The sequence below is a fragment of the Rhinatrema bivittatum genome, chromosome 1, assembly GCF_901001135.1.
Source record: "Rhinatrema bivittatum chromosome 1, aRhiBiv1.1, whole genome shotgun sequence".
NCBI lineage: Eukaryota > Metazoa > Chordata > Amphibia > Gymnophiona > Rhinatrematidae > Rhinatrema > Rhinatrema bivittatum.
The window spans coordinates 835,078,087-835,093,928 of NC_042615.1; the positions used below are offsets into that span (position 1 = coordinate 835,078,087).

Here is a 15,842-nt window from a genome sequence, read left to right on the forward strand (position 1 = left end):
CAGGACTGCCAGACTGGAGTTGGGACTTGGCCACTATGTCCCTGAAGGTCTCATCTATATACCTCTCTGTCTGCCTCAGCTCCTCCAGGTCTACCACTCTAGCCTCTAGAGCAGAGCTTTCCAAACTTTTCATGTTGGTGACACACTTTTTAGACAAACATAATTTCGTGACACAGTAATTCAGTCTACCAGCAAACCAGAAGTTAAAGGTTAAACGAACAAAATGTATTTCAACAATTTATGTATGTTTCCTTAAATATATACATAAATAAAATGTTTCACAACATAACCTATCTCATCATAAATATTTGCAGGCTTCCACTTCCTCCATGCTGATCTCGTACATTGTGAGATCAGCATAGAGAAAGTGCTACTCTTGCACATTCCCAAAGATTACATGTGCCAATCACTAAAAAGTAATTTTTTTTTTTTACCTTTGCTGTCTGATCTTAGTTTTCTAATCAGTTGGTCACAGGCTTTTTTTCCCACCTTTCCTTTCTTGTTTTTTTGCCAATTCCTTTTACAGGGTCTTTTTTTCTATTTCTTTTCTCTCCATCTGTCTTCCCTCAAACACACAATCAGGTTCTCATTCTCACACGCTATCTCACACATTCTCACACACACAGGCTCTCACTCACATGCAATCTCACACATCCACAGCTCTCACTCTCACATGCCTCTCTCTCATACATACATACAGACTGTCTCTCTCGTGCACATGCTGTCTCACTCTCACACACACAGGCTCTCACTCACATGCAATCTCACACATCCACAGCTCTCACTCTCACATGCCTCTCTCTCATACATACATACATACATACTGTCTCTCTCGTGCACATGCTGTCTCACTCTCACACACACAGGCTCTCTCACTCCTACATGCTCTCTTGCTCAAGCACAGGCTCTCACTGGCACATGCTGTCCCTCTGCACGGGTTGCCGAAGGATGGGCTCTTCAGAGGCCCTGATCTTCCCTGGCCGTGACATGGGATCTGCAGCGGCCCTGCTATCGGGTTTCCTCCTCTTCTCGGGCTGCTGCGACGTGGGATCGCAGCAGCCCTGCTATCGGGTTTCCTCCTCTTCTCGGGCCGTCTCGACGTGGGATCTGCAACGGCCCATTAATGCTGCTCTTCTTCTGTACGCAGCAGATGCTCCTCCTCCTTCCTGCCCACGCGGCTCCGGCAACGTTTTTCTTCCAGGGCTGCACAGGCAGGAAGGAGGAGGAGTGAACGTGACCCTTTTCTTCGGGCCGTGGTGATGTAAGCTCCACCACTGCCCGCCGATCTTCCTGCTATAGTTCCCTGCTTCCGCCGGCCCTGTGGACCGGGCGACACACCTCCACACTACAGGCGACACACTAATGTGTCCCGACACACACTTTGGAAAGCTCTGCTCTAGAGATCGGTTTCATTCTCTGAGAGAGAGGAACTTTTTGCATTGGATGCACAAGTACAACTTCTCACCGGCAGGTAAAACATCATATATGTGACATAAGAACATAAGAAATTGCCATGCTGGGTCAGACCAAAGATCCATCAAGCCCAGTATCCTGTTTCCAACTGATGCCAAACCAGGCCACAAGAACCTGGCAATTTCCCAAACACCAAGAAGATCCCAAGCTACTCATGCAATTAATTGCAGTGGCTATTCCCTAAGTAAACTTGATTAATAGCAGTTAATGGACATCTCCTCCAAGAACTTATCCAAACCTTTTTTGAACCCAGCTATGCTAACTGCACTAACCACATCCTCTGGCAACATAATTTTCTCTGATTAGTCTTAAATGTGCTACTTGCTAACTTCATGGAATGCCCCCTAGTCCTTCTATTATCCGAAAGTGTAAATAACAGATTCACATCTACATGTTCAAGACCTCTCATGGTCTTAAACACCTCTATCATATCCCCCTTCAGCTTTCTCTTCTCTAAGCTGAACAGCCCTAACCTCTTCAGCCTTTCCTCATAGGGGAGCTGTTCCATCCCCTTTATCATTGTGGTTGCCCTTCTCTGTACATTCTCCATCACAACTATATTGTTTTTGAGATGCGGCGACCAGAATTGTACACCGTATTCAAGGTGCGGTCTCACCATGGAGCGATACAGAGGCATTATGACATTTTCCGTTTTATTAACCATTCCCTTCCTAATAATTCCTAACATTCTATTTGCTTTTTTGACTGCTGCAGCACACTGAGCCGATGATTTTAAAGTATTATCCACTATGATGCCTAGACCTTTTTCCTAGGTGGTAGCTCCTAATATGGAACCTAACATCATGTAACTACAGCAAGGGTTATTTTTCCCTATATGCAACACCTTGCACTTGTCCACATTAAATTTCATCTGCCATTTGGATGCCCAGTCTTCCAGTCTTGGAAGGTCGTCCTGTAATGTATCACAATCTGCTTGTGATTTAACTATTCTGAATAATTTTGTATCATCTGCAAATTTGATTACCTCATTCGTCGTATTCCTTTCCAGATCATTTATATATATATTGAAAAGCACAGGTCCAATTACAGATCCCTGAGGCACTCCACTGTTTACCCTTTTCCACTGAGAAAATTGACCATTTAATCCTACTCTCTGTTTCCTGTCTTTTAACCAGTTTGTAATCCACGAAAGGACATCGCCTCCTATCCCATGACATTTTTGTTTTCTTAGAAGCCTTTGACTTTGTCAAACGCCTTCTGAAAATCCAAATACACTACATCTACCAGCACACCTTTATCCACATGTTTATTAACCCCTTCAAAAAAATGAAGCAGATTTGTTAGACCCTGTTTTTCAGTATACCTAAATTTTGGTATAATCCTGTTTTTGTTTAGACTAATTTTATATGTCAGTTCTCAGTCTGTTTATTGTAATCTCAAAATTTCAATGTAACAGTTTGTTATAATGTAAACCGGAGTGAAGGCAACTCTGCTATACCTCGGTATATAAAAAACGCTAAATAAATAAATAAATAAAGATGTCCCTTGGGTAAATCCATGTTGACTGTGATCCATTAAACCATGTCTTTCTATATGCTCAAGATTTTGATCTTTAGAATAGTTTCCACTATTTCTCCCGGCACTGAAGTCAAACTCACTGGTCTATAGTTACCCAGATCGCCACTGGAGCCCTTTTTAAATATTGGGGTTACATTGGCCACCCTCCAGTCTTTCAGGTACAATGGATGATTTTAATGATAAGTTACAAATTTTAACTAATAGATCAGAAATTTCATTTTTTAGTTCCTTCAGTACCCTAGGATGCATTCCATCTGATCCAGGTGATTTGCTACTCTTTAGTTTGTCAATCTGGCCTACTACATCTTCCAGGTTCACAGTGATTTCATTCAGTTCGTCTGACTCATCACCCCTGAAAACCATCTCCAGAACTGGTATCTCCCCAACATCCTCCTTGGTAAACACAGAAGCAAAGAATTCATTTGGTCTTTCTGCAATGGCCTTATCTTCCCTAAGAGACCCTTTAACCCCTCTATCATCTAATGGTCCAACCGACCCCCTCACAGGTTTCTTGCTTTGGATATATTTAAAAAGTTTTTATTATGAGTTTTTGCCTCTATGGCCAACTTCATTTCAAATTCTCTCTTCACCTGTCTTATCAATGTTTTACACTTGACAATGCTTATGTTTTATCCTATTTTCATCAGATGGATTCTTCTTCCAATTTTTGAAGGATGTTTTTTTGGCTAAAATAGCCTCTTTCACCTCATCTTTTAACCATGATGGTAATCATTTTGCCTTCCTTCCACCTTTCTTAATGCGTGGAATACATATGGACTGCGCCTCTAGGATTGTTTAAAAATACAATGTCCAAGCCTGTTGAACACTTTTAACCTTTGCAGCTGCACCTTTCAGTTTTTTTCCAACTATTTTCCTCATTTTATCAAAGTTTCCCTTTTGAAAGTTTAGTGTTACAGCTGCAGATTTACTTATTGTCCCCCTTCCAGTTATTAGTTTAAATTTGATCGTTATGATCATTGTTGCCAAGTGGCCCCACCACCGTTACCTCTCTCACCAAAGAATTAAATCTAAAATAGCTCCCTCTCTTGTTGATTCCTGAGCCAATTGCTCCATGAAGCAATCATTTATTACATCCAGGACCTTTATGTTTCTAGCATGTCCTGATGTTACATTTACCCAGCCAATATTGGGGTAATTGAAATCTCACATAGTACAAGAAGTGCAGGTAAATTGACAATCCTGACAAAGGACTCAAAGCGGACTTCCAAAAGTGAAATGGGTTTTTATTAATTCATTAGGCAGCTCCACTGATTTAAATCGCAAGTAGCTTTACGGCGTCCCCCGACACGGTCCCGTGTTTCGCCTAGGGCTGCATCGGGAGGGCTCGCCAGCAGGAATTCACATATGAAATACTGAAATTAAATCAATCACAAGTCAGGATGCTATATAGGACTTACAACCGAAAAAGAAATACAAACAGGTTTAAACACCACTCTTACCTGACAGCTGATGTGCTTGGTTTTGACAGGGAGCGCGCTTACTCTGAACGCTGTCAGATATTTAAAGAATGGCAATGGCGCCAAGGCTACAGGTGAACCAATGACGTGGGTCTGATAGCCACGTTCATTGGTTCCCGTTCCTGTAGCTCGCCATAGCAGCATTGTGTGCAACCAAGCTTAACTGTGAGAGATCTAAGTAAATAGGAACCATTCTATCTCCCGATTAAGTCCCTTCGGAGTGACTGAGTCTAAAGTGAAAATCCACCTCTGTTCAATGCGGCCGAGCTGTTCAGCATAACAGCCACCGCGAGCAGGTCGTGGAAACACCTCAATGACACTGAATTTAAGGTCTGAGAGATTGTGACATTTTTTTACCCAATGGTCTACCAATGGTTCATTTTCTCTGGAGTGCCTGATGTTCGAGCAATGCTCTATAATACGTGTTTTGACCATTCTTGTGGTTTTTCCAACATATACTAATGGGCACGGGCAGGTGATCACATAAATGACCCCAGAGGTGGTACAGTCTGAGTATGAACGAAGATAAAAAACTCTTTTGGAGACCGGGTGGGTAAAAGAAGTGGCGGATGCTGTATAGGAGCACACCGTGCAATGGCCACAGGGATGGTGTCCCAGTATGTTAGATGGATTCTGTCGCTGTACAAGATCCGCGTGGACAAGTTTGTCTCGCAGATTCTTGCCTCTACGATATGTAAACCGTAGGGGACCAGGAAACACCATCTCCATGGACAGTGCACGCCAGTGTCTGCGAATCATGGTGGTAATTTGTCTGCTTAAGGTAGAGAAAGGCAGGATGCAGTTAATGACCGGGGTGTCAGAACGGGAGGCAGGAAGAAACAGCAGATCTCGGTTAGTGAATAATGCACGTTTCATGGCATGTCAGCACGTTTTCTATCTCGAGGGTATCCCAGGCGGGTGGTAAGACAAGCCATGAAACGTGCATTATTCACTAACCGAGATCTGCTGTTTCTTCCTGCCTCCCATTCTGACACCCCGGTCATTAACTGCATCCTGCCTTTCTCTACCTTAAGCAGACAAATTACCACCATGATTCGCAGACACTGGCGTGCACTGTCCATGGAGATGGTGTTTCCTGGTCCCCTACGGTTTACATATCGTAGAGGCAAGAATCTGCGAGACAAACTTGTCCACGCGGATCTTGTACAGCGACAGAATCCATCTAACATACTGGGACACCATCCCTGTGGCCATTGCACGGTGTGCTCCTATACAGCATCCGCCACTTCTTTTACCCACCCGGTCTCCAAAAGAGTTTTTTATCTTCGTTCATACTCAGACTGTACCACCTCTGGGGTCATTTATGTGATCACCTGCCCGTGCCCATTAGTATATGTTGGAAAAACCACAAGAATGGTCAAAACACGTATTATAGAGCATTGCTCGAACATCAGGCACTCCAGAGAAAATGAACCATTGGTAGACCATTGGGTAAAAAAAGTCACAATCTCTCAGACCTTAAATTCAGTGTCATTGAGGTGTTTCCACGACCTGCTCGCGGTGGCTGTTATGCTGAACAGCTCGGCCGCATTGAACAGAGGTGGATTTTCACTTTAGACTCAGTCACTCCGAAGGGACTTAATCGGGAGATAGAATGGTTCCTATTTACTTAGATCTCTCACAGTTAAGCTTGGTCGCACACAATGCTGCTATGGCGAGCTACAGGAACGGGAACCAATGAACGTGGCTATCAGACCCACGTCATTGGTTCACCTGTAGCCTTGGCGCCATTGCCATTCTTTAAATATCTGACAGCGTTCAGAGTAAGCGCGCTCCCTGTCAAAACCAAGCACATCAGCTGTCAGGTAAGAGTGGTGTTTAAACCTGTTTGTATTTCTTTTTCGGTTGTAAGTCCTATATAGCATCCTGACTTGTGATTGATTTAATTTCAGTATTTCATATGTGAATTCCTGCTGGCGAGCCCTCCCGATGCAGCCCTAGGCGAAACACGGGACCGTGTCGGGGGACGCCGTAAAGCTACTTGCGATTTAAATCAGTGGAGCTGCCTAATGAATTAATAAAAACCCATTTCACTTTTGGAAGTCCGCTTTGAGTCCTTTGTCAGGATTGTCAATTTACCTGCACTTCTTGTACTATGTGATATTGCCTCAAAGTGCAGTTTGCTCTAGCATGTACTTTTGGTAATTGAAATCTCCCAATATTATTGCACTGCCAAATTGGTTTGCTTCCCTGATTTCTCTTAGCATTTCATCATCTGTCTGACCATTTTGCTGCTGGACTGCTGCCTTCATCTTAAATTTGTTATGGGAGTAGGAATGCGTACATAAAGGGTCCTTTAAATGTAGTAGTATTTTCAGTATATATGTGGTAGTGATCTACAAGGGACTGATCAAACTCTTGTTAAGGTGTGGGGAGTTTCTGAGTAAGTTAAAAAGCCGATTTGATTTTGTTTTTAAATTTTTTTAATAAATGTTTTTTTTGAGTGTGAAAGTGACATCTGCCTATAAATTAAAGGGTGAGCTAGAGGTGGGTGGGAGGGTAGGGAAATACAAACACACAAACTTCTGTTTGTTGCCTGCCCTGCCTTTCTGATTACCTATTTAATACAAAACACACAAACTTCTGTTTGTTGCCTGCCCTGCCTTTCTGATTACCTATTTAATACAAACACACAAACTTCTGTTTGTTGCCTGCCCTGCCTTTCTGATTACCTATTTAATACAAAACACACAAACTTCTGTTTGTTGCCTGCCCTGCCTTTCTGATTACCTATTTAATACAAACACACAAACTTCTGTTTGTTGCCTGCCCTGCCTTTCTGATTACCTATTTAATACAAAACACACAAACTTCTGTTTGTTGCCTGCCCTGCCTTTCTGATTACCTATTTAATACAAAACACACAAACTTCTGTTTGTTGCCTGCCCTGCCTTTCTGATTACCTATTTAATACAAAACACACAAACTTCTGTTTGTTGCCTGCCCTGCCTTTCTGATTACCTATTTAATACAAAACACACAAACTTCTGTTTGTTGCCTGCCCTGCCTTTCTGATTACCTATTTAATACAAACACACAAACTTCTGTTTGTTGCCTGCCCTGCCTTTCTGATTACCTATTTAATACAAAACACACAAACTTCTGTTTGTTGGTTGCCCTGCCTTTCTGATTACCTATTTAATACAAAACACACAAACTTCTGTTTGTTGCCTGCCCTGCCTTTCTGATTACCTATTTAAAACAAAACACAAACACACTAAAAAATATACCACAATAGTTTACTTCTCCCCAATACTTTTAAGCTTTAAAAATGTCTTCAAGCAGTACTTACTGATTCTTTCCAGGCCACCAGCAAGGTGCTTCTCTCCTCTCAGTGCTCCCACTTGGTCATCCTTACATTCTTTTGCTAAGCATTACAGGTTGGACATTTTTGCTAGAGAGGACTCAGCTTATGGTGCTTTTGTTCTCAAAGCGGTTTTTACTTCCTACGTCCCGAAGTAGTGGGGCTTGGGTACTTCCCACCTGTTCAAACTGGATGTATTGCAAGATGAAATGAAAGGGAACATTTTTACCTGTTAATTTTCTTTCCATGAATCCTGCTATTCCAGTCCAAGAGCCTCCTGGGAAATAGGATCTGTTGGAATATATTTTGTCTCTTTATTAAGAGAGCAGGTCCCTCTTCTGTTTGTATTGTCCCTTTCCTGTCCTTCTGTTTGTGGTTTCTTGCTGTTATTTTTAGACAGGAGGGTGGGTATGTGAGGATTCTCTTGCAACACATGTTTAAGGTTTATTTTTCTTAGTTTGATTGATGTAGTTGTTTTCAGTGCTTTGTCCTAGAAAATCTGGGTTCTCTCGGAGTTGCATCACATTTACATAGTGGCAATAATGTCAGGGGAGAAATCTGTGGACTCTGCCTCCATCTGCTGGTAGGGGGACATCACCCACGCGCTCAGACTGGGCAGGTGTGTAGCAGGATTCATGGAAAGAAAATTAGCAGGTAAAAGTTTTCTTTCCTTTGGCAAACTGTTCCATGGTTTTCCTGCTCTTTGGGAAAAGAATCCCCTGTGCTGAAGGGGGTGAAATCTTTCAGCCTAACTGCTGAGGTTGTTCTTGGAAATCCGGGTAGGGCGAGTTGATATTGATGTACAATAATCGAATCTCCCATCAAACATCTTCGGGCCAATATTTAGTAGGCCGTTTAGTGGATAAGTTGCGTGGCTGAGGTCAGCCAGATAACTTGTCCAATATATTCAGCAGGATAAACATCCCATTGAAAATCTTGCTTAAAGTTCACACCCCGCTGTCTCTCCTTGTGACCTTGGGCAAGTCACTTTACCCTCCGTTGCCTCAGGTACAAACTTAGATTGTAAGCCCTGTGGGGATAGGGAAATGCCTACAGTGCCTGAATGTGAACCGCTTTGATGTCAACTTTGAAGTGCTGAAAAGCAGAACATAAAAATCTAAACAAAATTAAATAAACAGAGTTATCCGGCTACCCATAGGCGAATAACTTTAACCCTAACCGGCCATTGGTTGAGTATTGTCGATTAGTCCTAAAGTTATTTGGCCGTGTGAGGCGGGATAACTTACAGTACTTACCTGGTTATCTTCAGAGATCTCCGTGTAAGTAACGCACCTTCAAAAAAAACCAGAACACAGGCCGCGGGCCTGCCCCCACTACCACCACCACCGTGTCCTTAGCCCTCCCTCCTCCACTCTGCTATTAAAAGGAGGGCAAAGCAAAAAACAATGTAAACCTGTGCGACACTGATCGCCGCTGCTCTCAGCCCCCTGAACATGAGGAGCTGGGGGCGAGTGCTTGCCTGCTGACCTCGCCCTTGTTGCTACACATCGTGCAGTAGCACCTGACCTGCCGGCACTGTGGACCAGGGGGGCGGAAGGAAGCGATGCCGGGTGCTGACGACAGGAAATTATTGTGCCGAGGCAGAACTACTGCAGTGGCACAGACCCCCCCCCCCCCCCCCCCCAAAGCCCAATGTCCCAGCCTTATCCCTCCCCACTAAATGAGCTCTGATCCCAGGTATGGGGATGAGCCATGCTGGAGGGGCTCTGTAACTCACCACCCGCTGTAGAAGGACTGAGCAAGGCTTGAGAGGCTGTTGCCTCTTGTGTTCTCGCAGAGTGGCAAGGAAAGGCCATAGCTGTTCTGAATCTGGTAGCAAGGTCTCACAGCACAAGTCCCGCAGGGCTCTTCAGCCATTGGCTCAGATGTAGTAGCCCAAGGAAAAAGCTATTTCTGATAATTTTTCCTCCACGGCAGGGCCGGTGCAAGGATTTTAGGCACCTTCTGCCTTGTGTCGTGTCCCCCCCCCCCCCCCCCCCCCCCCGTCCAGGCCCCGACCTCCCTAGCCCAAACACACAAGTAAAAATTATGCAGCAATAAAATGAAATATAAAACATCAATAATAAAACCACATTAGTAAAAGGAGTATTTCAAAATAACAGACAGAGTGACATCCAATAACTAAAAAGTTCCAAAACAAAAAATTGAAAAACAACCACACATCAAATATTAACAATGATTAAAACCAACAAAACTACCTGGGAACTTTTGAATTCCAGATGCCTTGAGATTGCCGTGGATTAGCTGATGGAATGGGGAGCGGGGATTGTTGTGCACAGACTTCCTCCTTTCTCTCCTATATACACACATAGTTATACTCGTTCTTTCTTTCTCATTCACAAACACACACAGGCTCTCCTACACATGCACACTCTAGTACTAGATACACACACGCTCTCTTGTTCTCACACCCTCTCTCTCACATACACATGCCCTTATTAACTCTGACATGCCCCTTCTCTCACACACACTTAGAATCCTTGTCTCATTCACACGGGTTCCCTCCCTCTCACTAACACCATCTCTCATACACACACAACATCTCTCACTCACACACATCCTCATACAAGCTTCCTCTATTTCTCTCACACACTCAAATGCACAGTCCCTCATAAAGGCGCTCTCTCTCATACACCCCCTCATACAGACACTCTGTCTGATGCACACCCCCCTTCACACAGGTTCCCTCCCTCTCACTAACACCATCTCTCATACACACACACACACACACCCTTACACAGGTTCCCTTTCTCACACACTCACACATTCAGGCTCCCTCGCTCTATCTCATACAAAGATGCAACTCGTGACCTGTCGAGTCTGCTTCTCTCAGCCATGTGCAAGATGGGCTCCCCTCACGGCCCCACATGGCTGCTCTTCGCCTCCTCCCCTTACTGTTGGCGCCCGAGGCGACCGCCTAGTTCTGCCTAGTGGACGCTCTGGCCCTGCTGCATGGATGTTGATGCCATGGATCTGGCAAAGATAAGAACAAGCAAAATAGCTCCTTTACTGGCCCAGACACCTAAAATTGCCACCCTTGTTAGATCTTTCAGGCTGGCAGATGCGGTGGACACAATAGGTCATCCAGCCTGACAGTGCAATGAAAGCTTCTACTGATACAGCTAGGAAACGATTTGCAGCTACGACCCAAGGAGCCGGAGGAAACTGCCAGCTCCAGATGAAAAAGTTAGAGGAAAAAAAGAACAGTTTCAAGTTTTTAACATTAACCAATAAATTGTTCTGCCAATCTTGTGTCCAAATCCTGAGAAGTCTAAAGAAAAGAATTTGCACTGTCCAGGTGTTAAGAGACCTTTGAAGTTTTGCTTGGAGTAAAGCAAACAAAGCAGAAGAAATTGTGTTTTTTTTAGACGCTGGAAGAAGTGCAGGCCTCTGACGCTGGGATTGTTAGATGGGTTGTGAAGCATGGCTGGGGCGCAGTGAGGAGAGTTTTAGCATTACTGATGCCATGGCCCACCCTAGCCTGTACAGCTGCAATAGCCCCTGCGCTTGTGCTCTCCACAACAGTAACTCCTGGCCTTCTCTCTCCCCACCTCCTCCCTCCTCCCCCTGACGTGGCCCTGACGTTGTTCCCTTCTCTCCCCCTGTGTCCAGCCGGGGTAGCTCTGGGCCTTGTGCCTACCATCCATCGAGCCCTGGTAGCTCCTGATCCTGAGTCCCCCTGACCCCTTGCCCCTCCCAGCTCTGGTAACCCTTGGCCCTGTCTCGCTCCACATCTAACTGCTGTAACTGTGGCTCTTTCTCTCTCTCTCTCTCTCCCCCAGTCCAGTCACAATAGCTTTATTCCTTGTGCCTCCATCTTGCCCCGCACCTGTAACATCTCACCCTGTGCATTTCCCTGTTCAGCCACAGATCCTTGGCCCAGTGCCCTCACCACCCAATCCAGCTTTATCCCAATGCCTTCCCCTGCTGTCCAGCTATGGCAGACCTTGACCTAGTATGTTCATGTGCCATCCAGTTGTGGTAACCCTTGTGTCTTGGTGCCTCCCCCACCATCTAACTGTGTTTGTAAACCTTGACCCTGTGCCTCCCTTACCAATCCACAGTAATTGTTAGCTCTGTTGTTGTGAATTTCCTATACAGATCTCTGCGATCCGAGGTACTCGTGCTGTTTTCACCTCTGATCAAAAGACGGTAAAGGAAGCCCCTCCTGGGAGAATAATTTCTCCCCTTCCTGCTGCTCTCCCTCTCCTTTGCTCTGATTGTGGGCTGCCATTGGTACTGGAATCTTCCTCTCAGCCTGCGGGGCCTTTCTTAAATTTTGCTGGTGATTCCATTCCAGAAAGTCCTATGCCTTGCACGCCAGTAGCAAATATAAGCTTAGGTTATTGCACACCATCAGGAGGTTTGCACGAACTTGCTCCCACGAGGTTTATGTTTTCACCGTTGTACACCAGACTTGGTGTAAAATTGCAGTCGCACGCACATTGCGTGTATGTTTACACTATCAGACACTTGCAATGGGTGTATGTTTATACTGTTACATGCAAGCATGGGGTGTACATTTATATTATAGACAGGCATAGGTTACTTGTTTTCACACTAGCAATTAATGTATATTTACATTATCACACCTTCACAAAAGGAGTGCGTGTGACTTTACTGCATATTCACACTCTTGTGCACTGAATTCACAGTTTAGCTTATCCCACCACAGCACTTTGAGCGTGTTTATATGACCGCACACGAGCATGGAGTGTGTTTATGATACACAAGCATAGATCATTGCAGATCAGCAGTACATACACATTTACACTCCTGTCCACAAGTGTACAGTGGATATTTTCACTGTTGCCTAGTTTTGCACACTGACTGGAAGTGCATGTTCACACTTGCTTGCCAGTGCTGGAGTGCACTTTTGTGCTATTCCTATCCAGAAGCAGGTTTAAGAGCTGCACTTTCATACAACAGTCACGGCACACCTGCACTATTGTGCACACCTTGTGAGCTGAGCTGTGACCCAGAACTGGAGCGCGGGCTCACATTGCTCTGCTTGTTAGTTATTCATATAGCAAGGACTCTGGATTCATTCTCAGACGCTGTCAGCATCTCTGTCACACAAAGCTGTGCCACGTGTGCTGGCCTTTCACCTCCTCCTTTTCCTTTGGGTCTCGTGGGTCTTTCTGAGGTGACTTAATCCACCCACCCAGGGCTGAGAACTAATGAATTTGGTGCATGCAGGCCTGGTCTCTGATTACTTTAATCACTGAATGATATCAATGAAGTTGTATTGTGGTGGTGCAGCTGCTGGAAATGAGCAGTGCTTACGTATTGGCCTGACTGAAGATGCAGTGACGCGTTTGTGTGTAAGTGTGGACGGGAGTGGAACGTTGTCTGATTGTAGGCTGCGTCCGCCAGCATTTGTTGTTGGTAAGTAACTGTGTTTTCATGTAAAAGCTGACTGAAGATCTTTCTTTTATTGAGCTTGCCCCTCTATATAGTGCTGTGTATTTTTAGTTGATTGAAGTTGCGATGGTATGTGGTTGTTTGTGTGCATATATCTGATTGTCTCTCTGTATATATCATCTTGTAGGCCTGTTCTGGGATCACTGAATCTCGTCATTATTTATGTGTATATATTACGTTTTTGTAGTGTTGTGCTTGTGGGTTTGCTTATGTGTAGATGTCAGTGTTTGAGATGCATCAGCCTTGGTTTGTGTTATTCTATGAGATCTAAGTTTGCTCGTAACGGGGGTGGGGGTGTGTGTGAGGACTGGGTTCACCTGTTTCTCTGTGTACATGGTAGAGGAAGCTCCTAGCTTCACCTTTCCCTGGATCAGGTGTGAGATTAATATTTCATGTCGGTGTTGGTGCTCGCTGAAGTGTGAATGTCTCTGGAGAGTTAAATCCTCTTTCTCCCTGCAGGACATGCTCATGCAGTTGGCTAAAGCTGTCGCCAGTGCTGCAGCTGCCCTTGTTCTCAAAGCCAAAAACGTGGCTCAGAAGACAGAAGACTCGGTCCTGCAGTCCCAGGTCATCGCTGCTGCCACGCAGTGCGCACTGTCCACCTCGCAGCTGGTCGCCTGCACCAAGGTAAGAACAGATCCTGGTAGCCCAGGCTGTCCCGTCCCGCAGTTCTAGGTCATCTCGGTGGTTACAAAACATACACCCTCCACCTCGTGACGGGTCGCCTGTGCCAAGGTAAGAGCAGTCCTGCACGAGCCAGACCTAGGTTTAATGCTGGGCTCCCCATCATCGGTCACGGCATCTCCCTGTGCTCAGTTCCCTCCACAGTGCACCCTCCCATTATTCCTCTCCTCTCCTCACCCCTCGCCATTAACGTGATCTGTTGATATTGTCATTAATTCTGCCCATTGGATGGGGGGAAATACAGAGAGCTTGCTGACAAAGAGACTCGTGAGGGATCTGTATCTGAGAAACAAACCAAAGCTCAGTAAATACTGAGAGGCCAATATTCACAAGAGGCTTGAATGGTTAACTGACCCAGCCCATTTATCTGGATATTCAGCGAGAATATTCCCGAAAAAAAAGTTATCCAGCCACCTTTAGCCGGATAACTTTAAATCTAAGCAGCTAACTTTTCAATATCGCAGGTTAGGTTCAAAGTTAAAGGTAGCTGGATGACCTTAGCCGGCTGTGTTATCTGTATTAGCTGGGTAGGTGGTACAGTGAAGAAAAAAGTGAGACGCGGGCCTGTAGCCTGACTTCCATACCCCACCCCCAAACCTCTCCAGGTACAATTTAGAAAGGAACATGATAGGGATCTCCTGACCCCTCACCGGTTTGGCAAAATGAACAATCAATGCTGCCTGCTCTCCCCTCACCCACTCACCCGGTACCTTTAGAGTCCCCTCCTTGTATCAGGGTCGCACTATGCCCGGTGGCTTTCAGTGCTGCTGTCGCAATAGCAGACTATTCATGACCCTGGATTACTTTACATCTGCACCAGAGGATGGCAGCTAACTCCTCTCCACCCCAGAATGACCCTGAAATGCCTATTATTTATTTGGCTGGCTTTTAGTTAGATAAGTACTGGGGATGTTGAAAACTTGTGAATTGTCCTGCTAAAGGCCTTTGAATATTGCCCTCTGGAAGTAAAATTGCCCTCTCTTCAAAATACTTATCCAACGAGATAACTGTTATAGCCTGTGGTATTTAGGGTTTCACGGTGCGTCAGGATCTCCAAAGCTCCAAACAGGACCCTCCATCACTTCCCAAGAATGACTGCATGATCATGAACAAGCTGAAATCCCCAGTGGTACTAATGACAGAGAAGCCCGGAGAAAGATTGTAAACATACATGCACGAGTATGAGAAGGGGAGTAGCACTGGGAAGGCTGCAAGTTTAAGAGTTTGTGTATACAGTGTGGGATGGATGCTTACAGAGGGCGGGGAAGAGAAATGTCTGGAATTAGTTTGATGGTGACACTGGAAAGTGAATGAGTAAAAGGTTGTGAATATTGCCCCCAGAATGGGAGAAGATGCTCAGTGAATCACTGCATCAGTGTTTGATTGCTGTTTTTATACCAGCTGGCAAGAAGTAAGCTCTTTCATGGAAGAGTCTGAATAGCAGGTACTTCTTACAGGTTTCCTGAAAGTAGCTAGTGGAGATAAATGTTTGTTCTAGGGTAATATTTCTAGTTTACAGTACAGGGCGTTATTAAATTTGACATAATCACTGGAGGGCAAATACTATGGTAAACTATAAAATGGGAGAGTATGATAAAATGAGGAATGCCTCTTCATTTGGCCAGACCAGTCCAGACACATGGATTTATGCAGACCCAGACGGAGACTAACAGGCTTGCTGAAGTCACCCTAAATAGGCTTCCATGCTAACCTTGGCTTGCCAGTATTCTCTGTCTCCAGCAGATACTAGGTAAGCATCCCGTTCTGTGAGCTGAGACCTGGTTAGGCCTGATGAACAAGATAGAAATTTGGATGGGCAGCTCCTGAGGGGAAAACTCCCTCCCTCGGTTGAGCACAGCCAGCAAACCATGGTGCTTCTTATTATTGGATCAGGGTTT

The 15,842-nt window shown here is 45.0% G+C and overlaps 1 protein-coding gene across 1 annotated transcript in view; it reads left to right on the forward strand.

The window, feature by feature from the left end:
* LOC115079620 (talin-1-like) overlaps positions 1–15,842 on the forward strand; it is a 480,705-nt gene that overhangs the window by 178,432 nt on the left and 286,431 nt on the right. Inside the window, 1 exon segment of the mRNA XM_029583330.1 lies at positions 13,720–13,887. Within this exon segment, the coding sequence (XP_029439190.1) occupies positions 13,720–13,887 (168 nt within the window).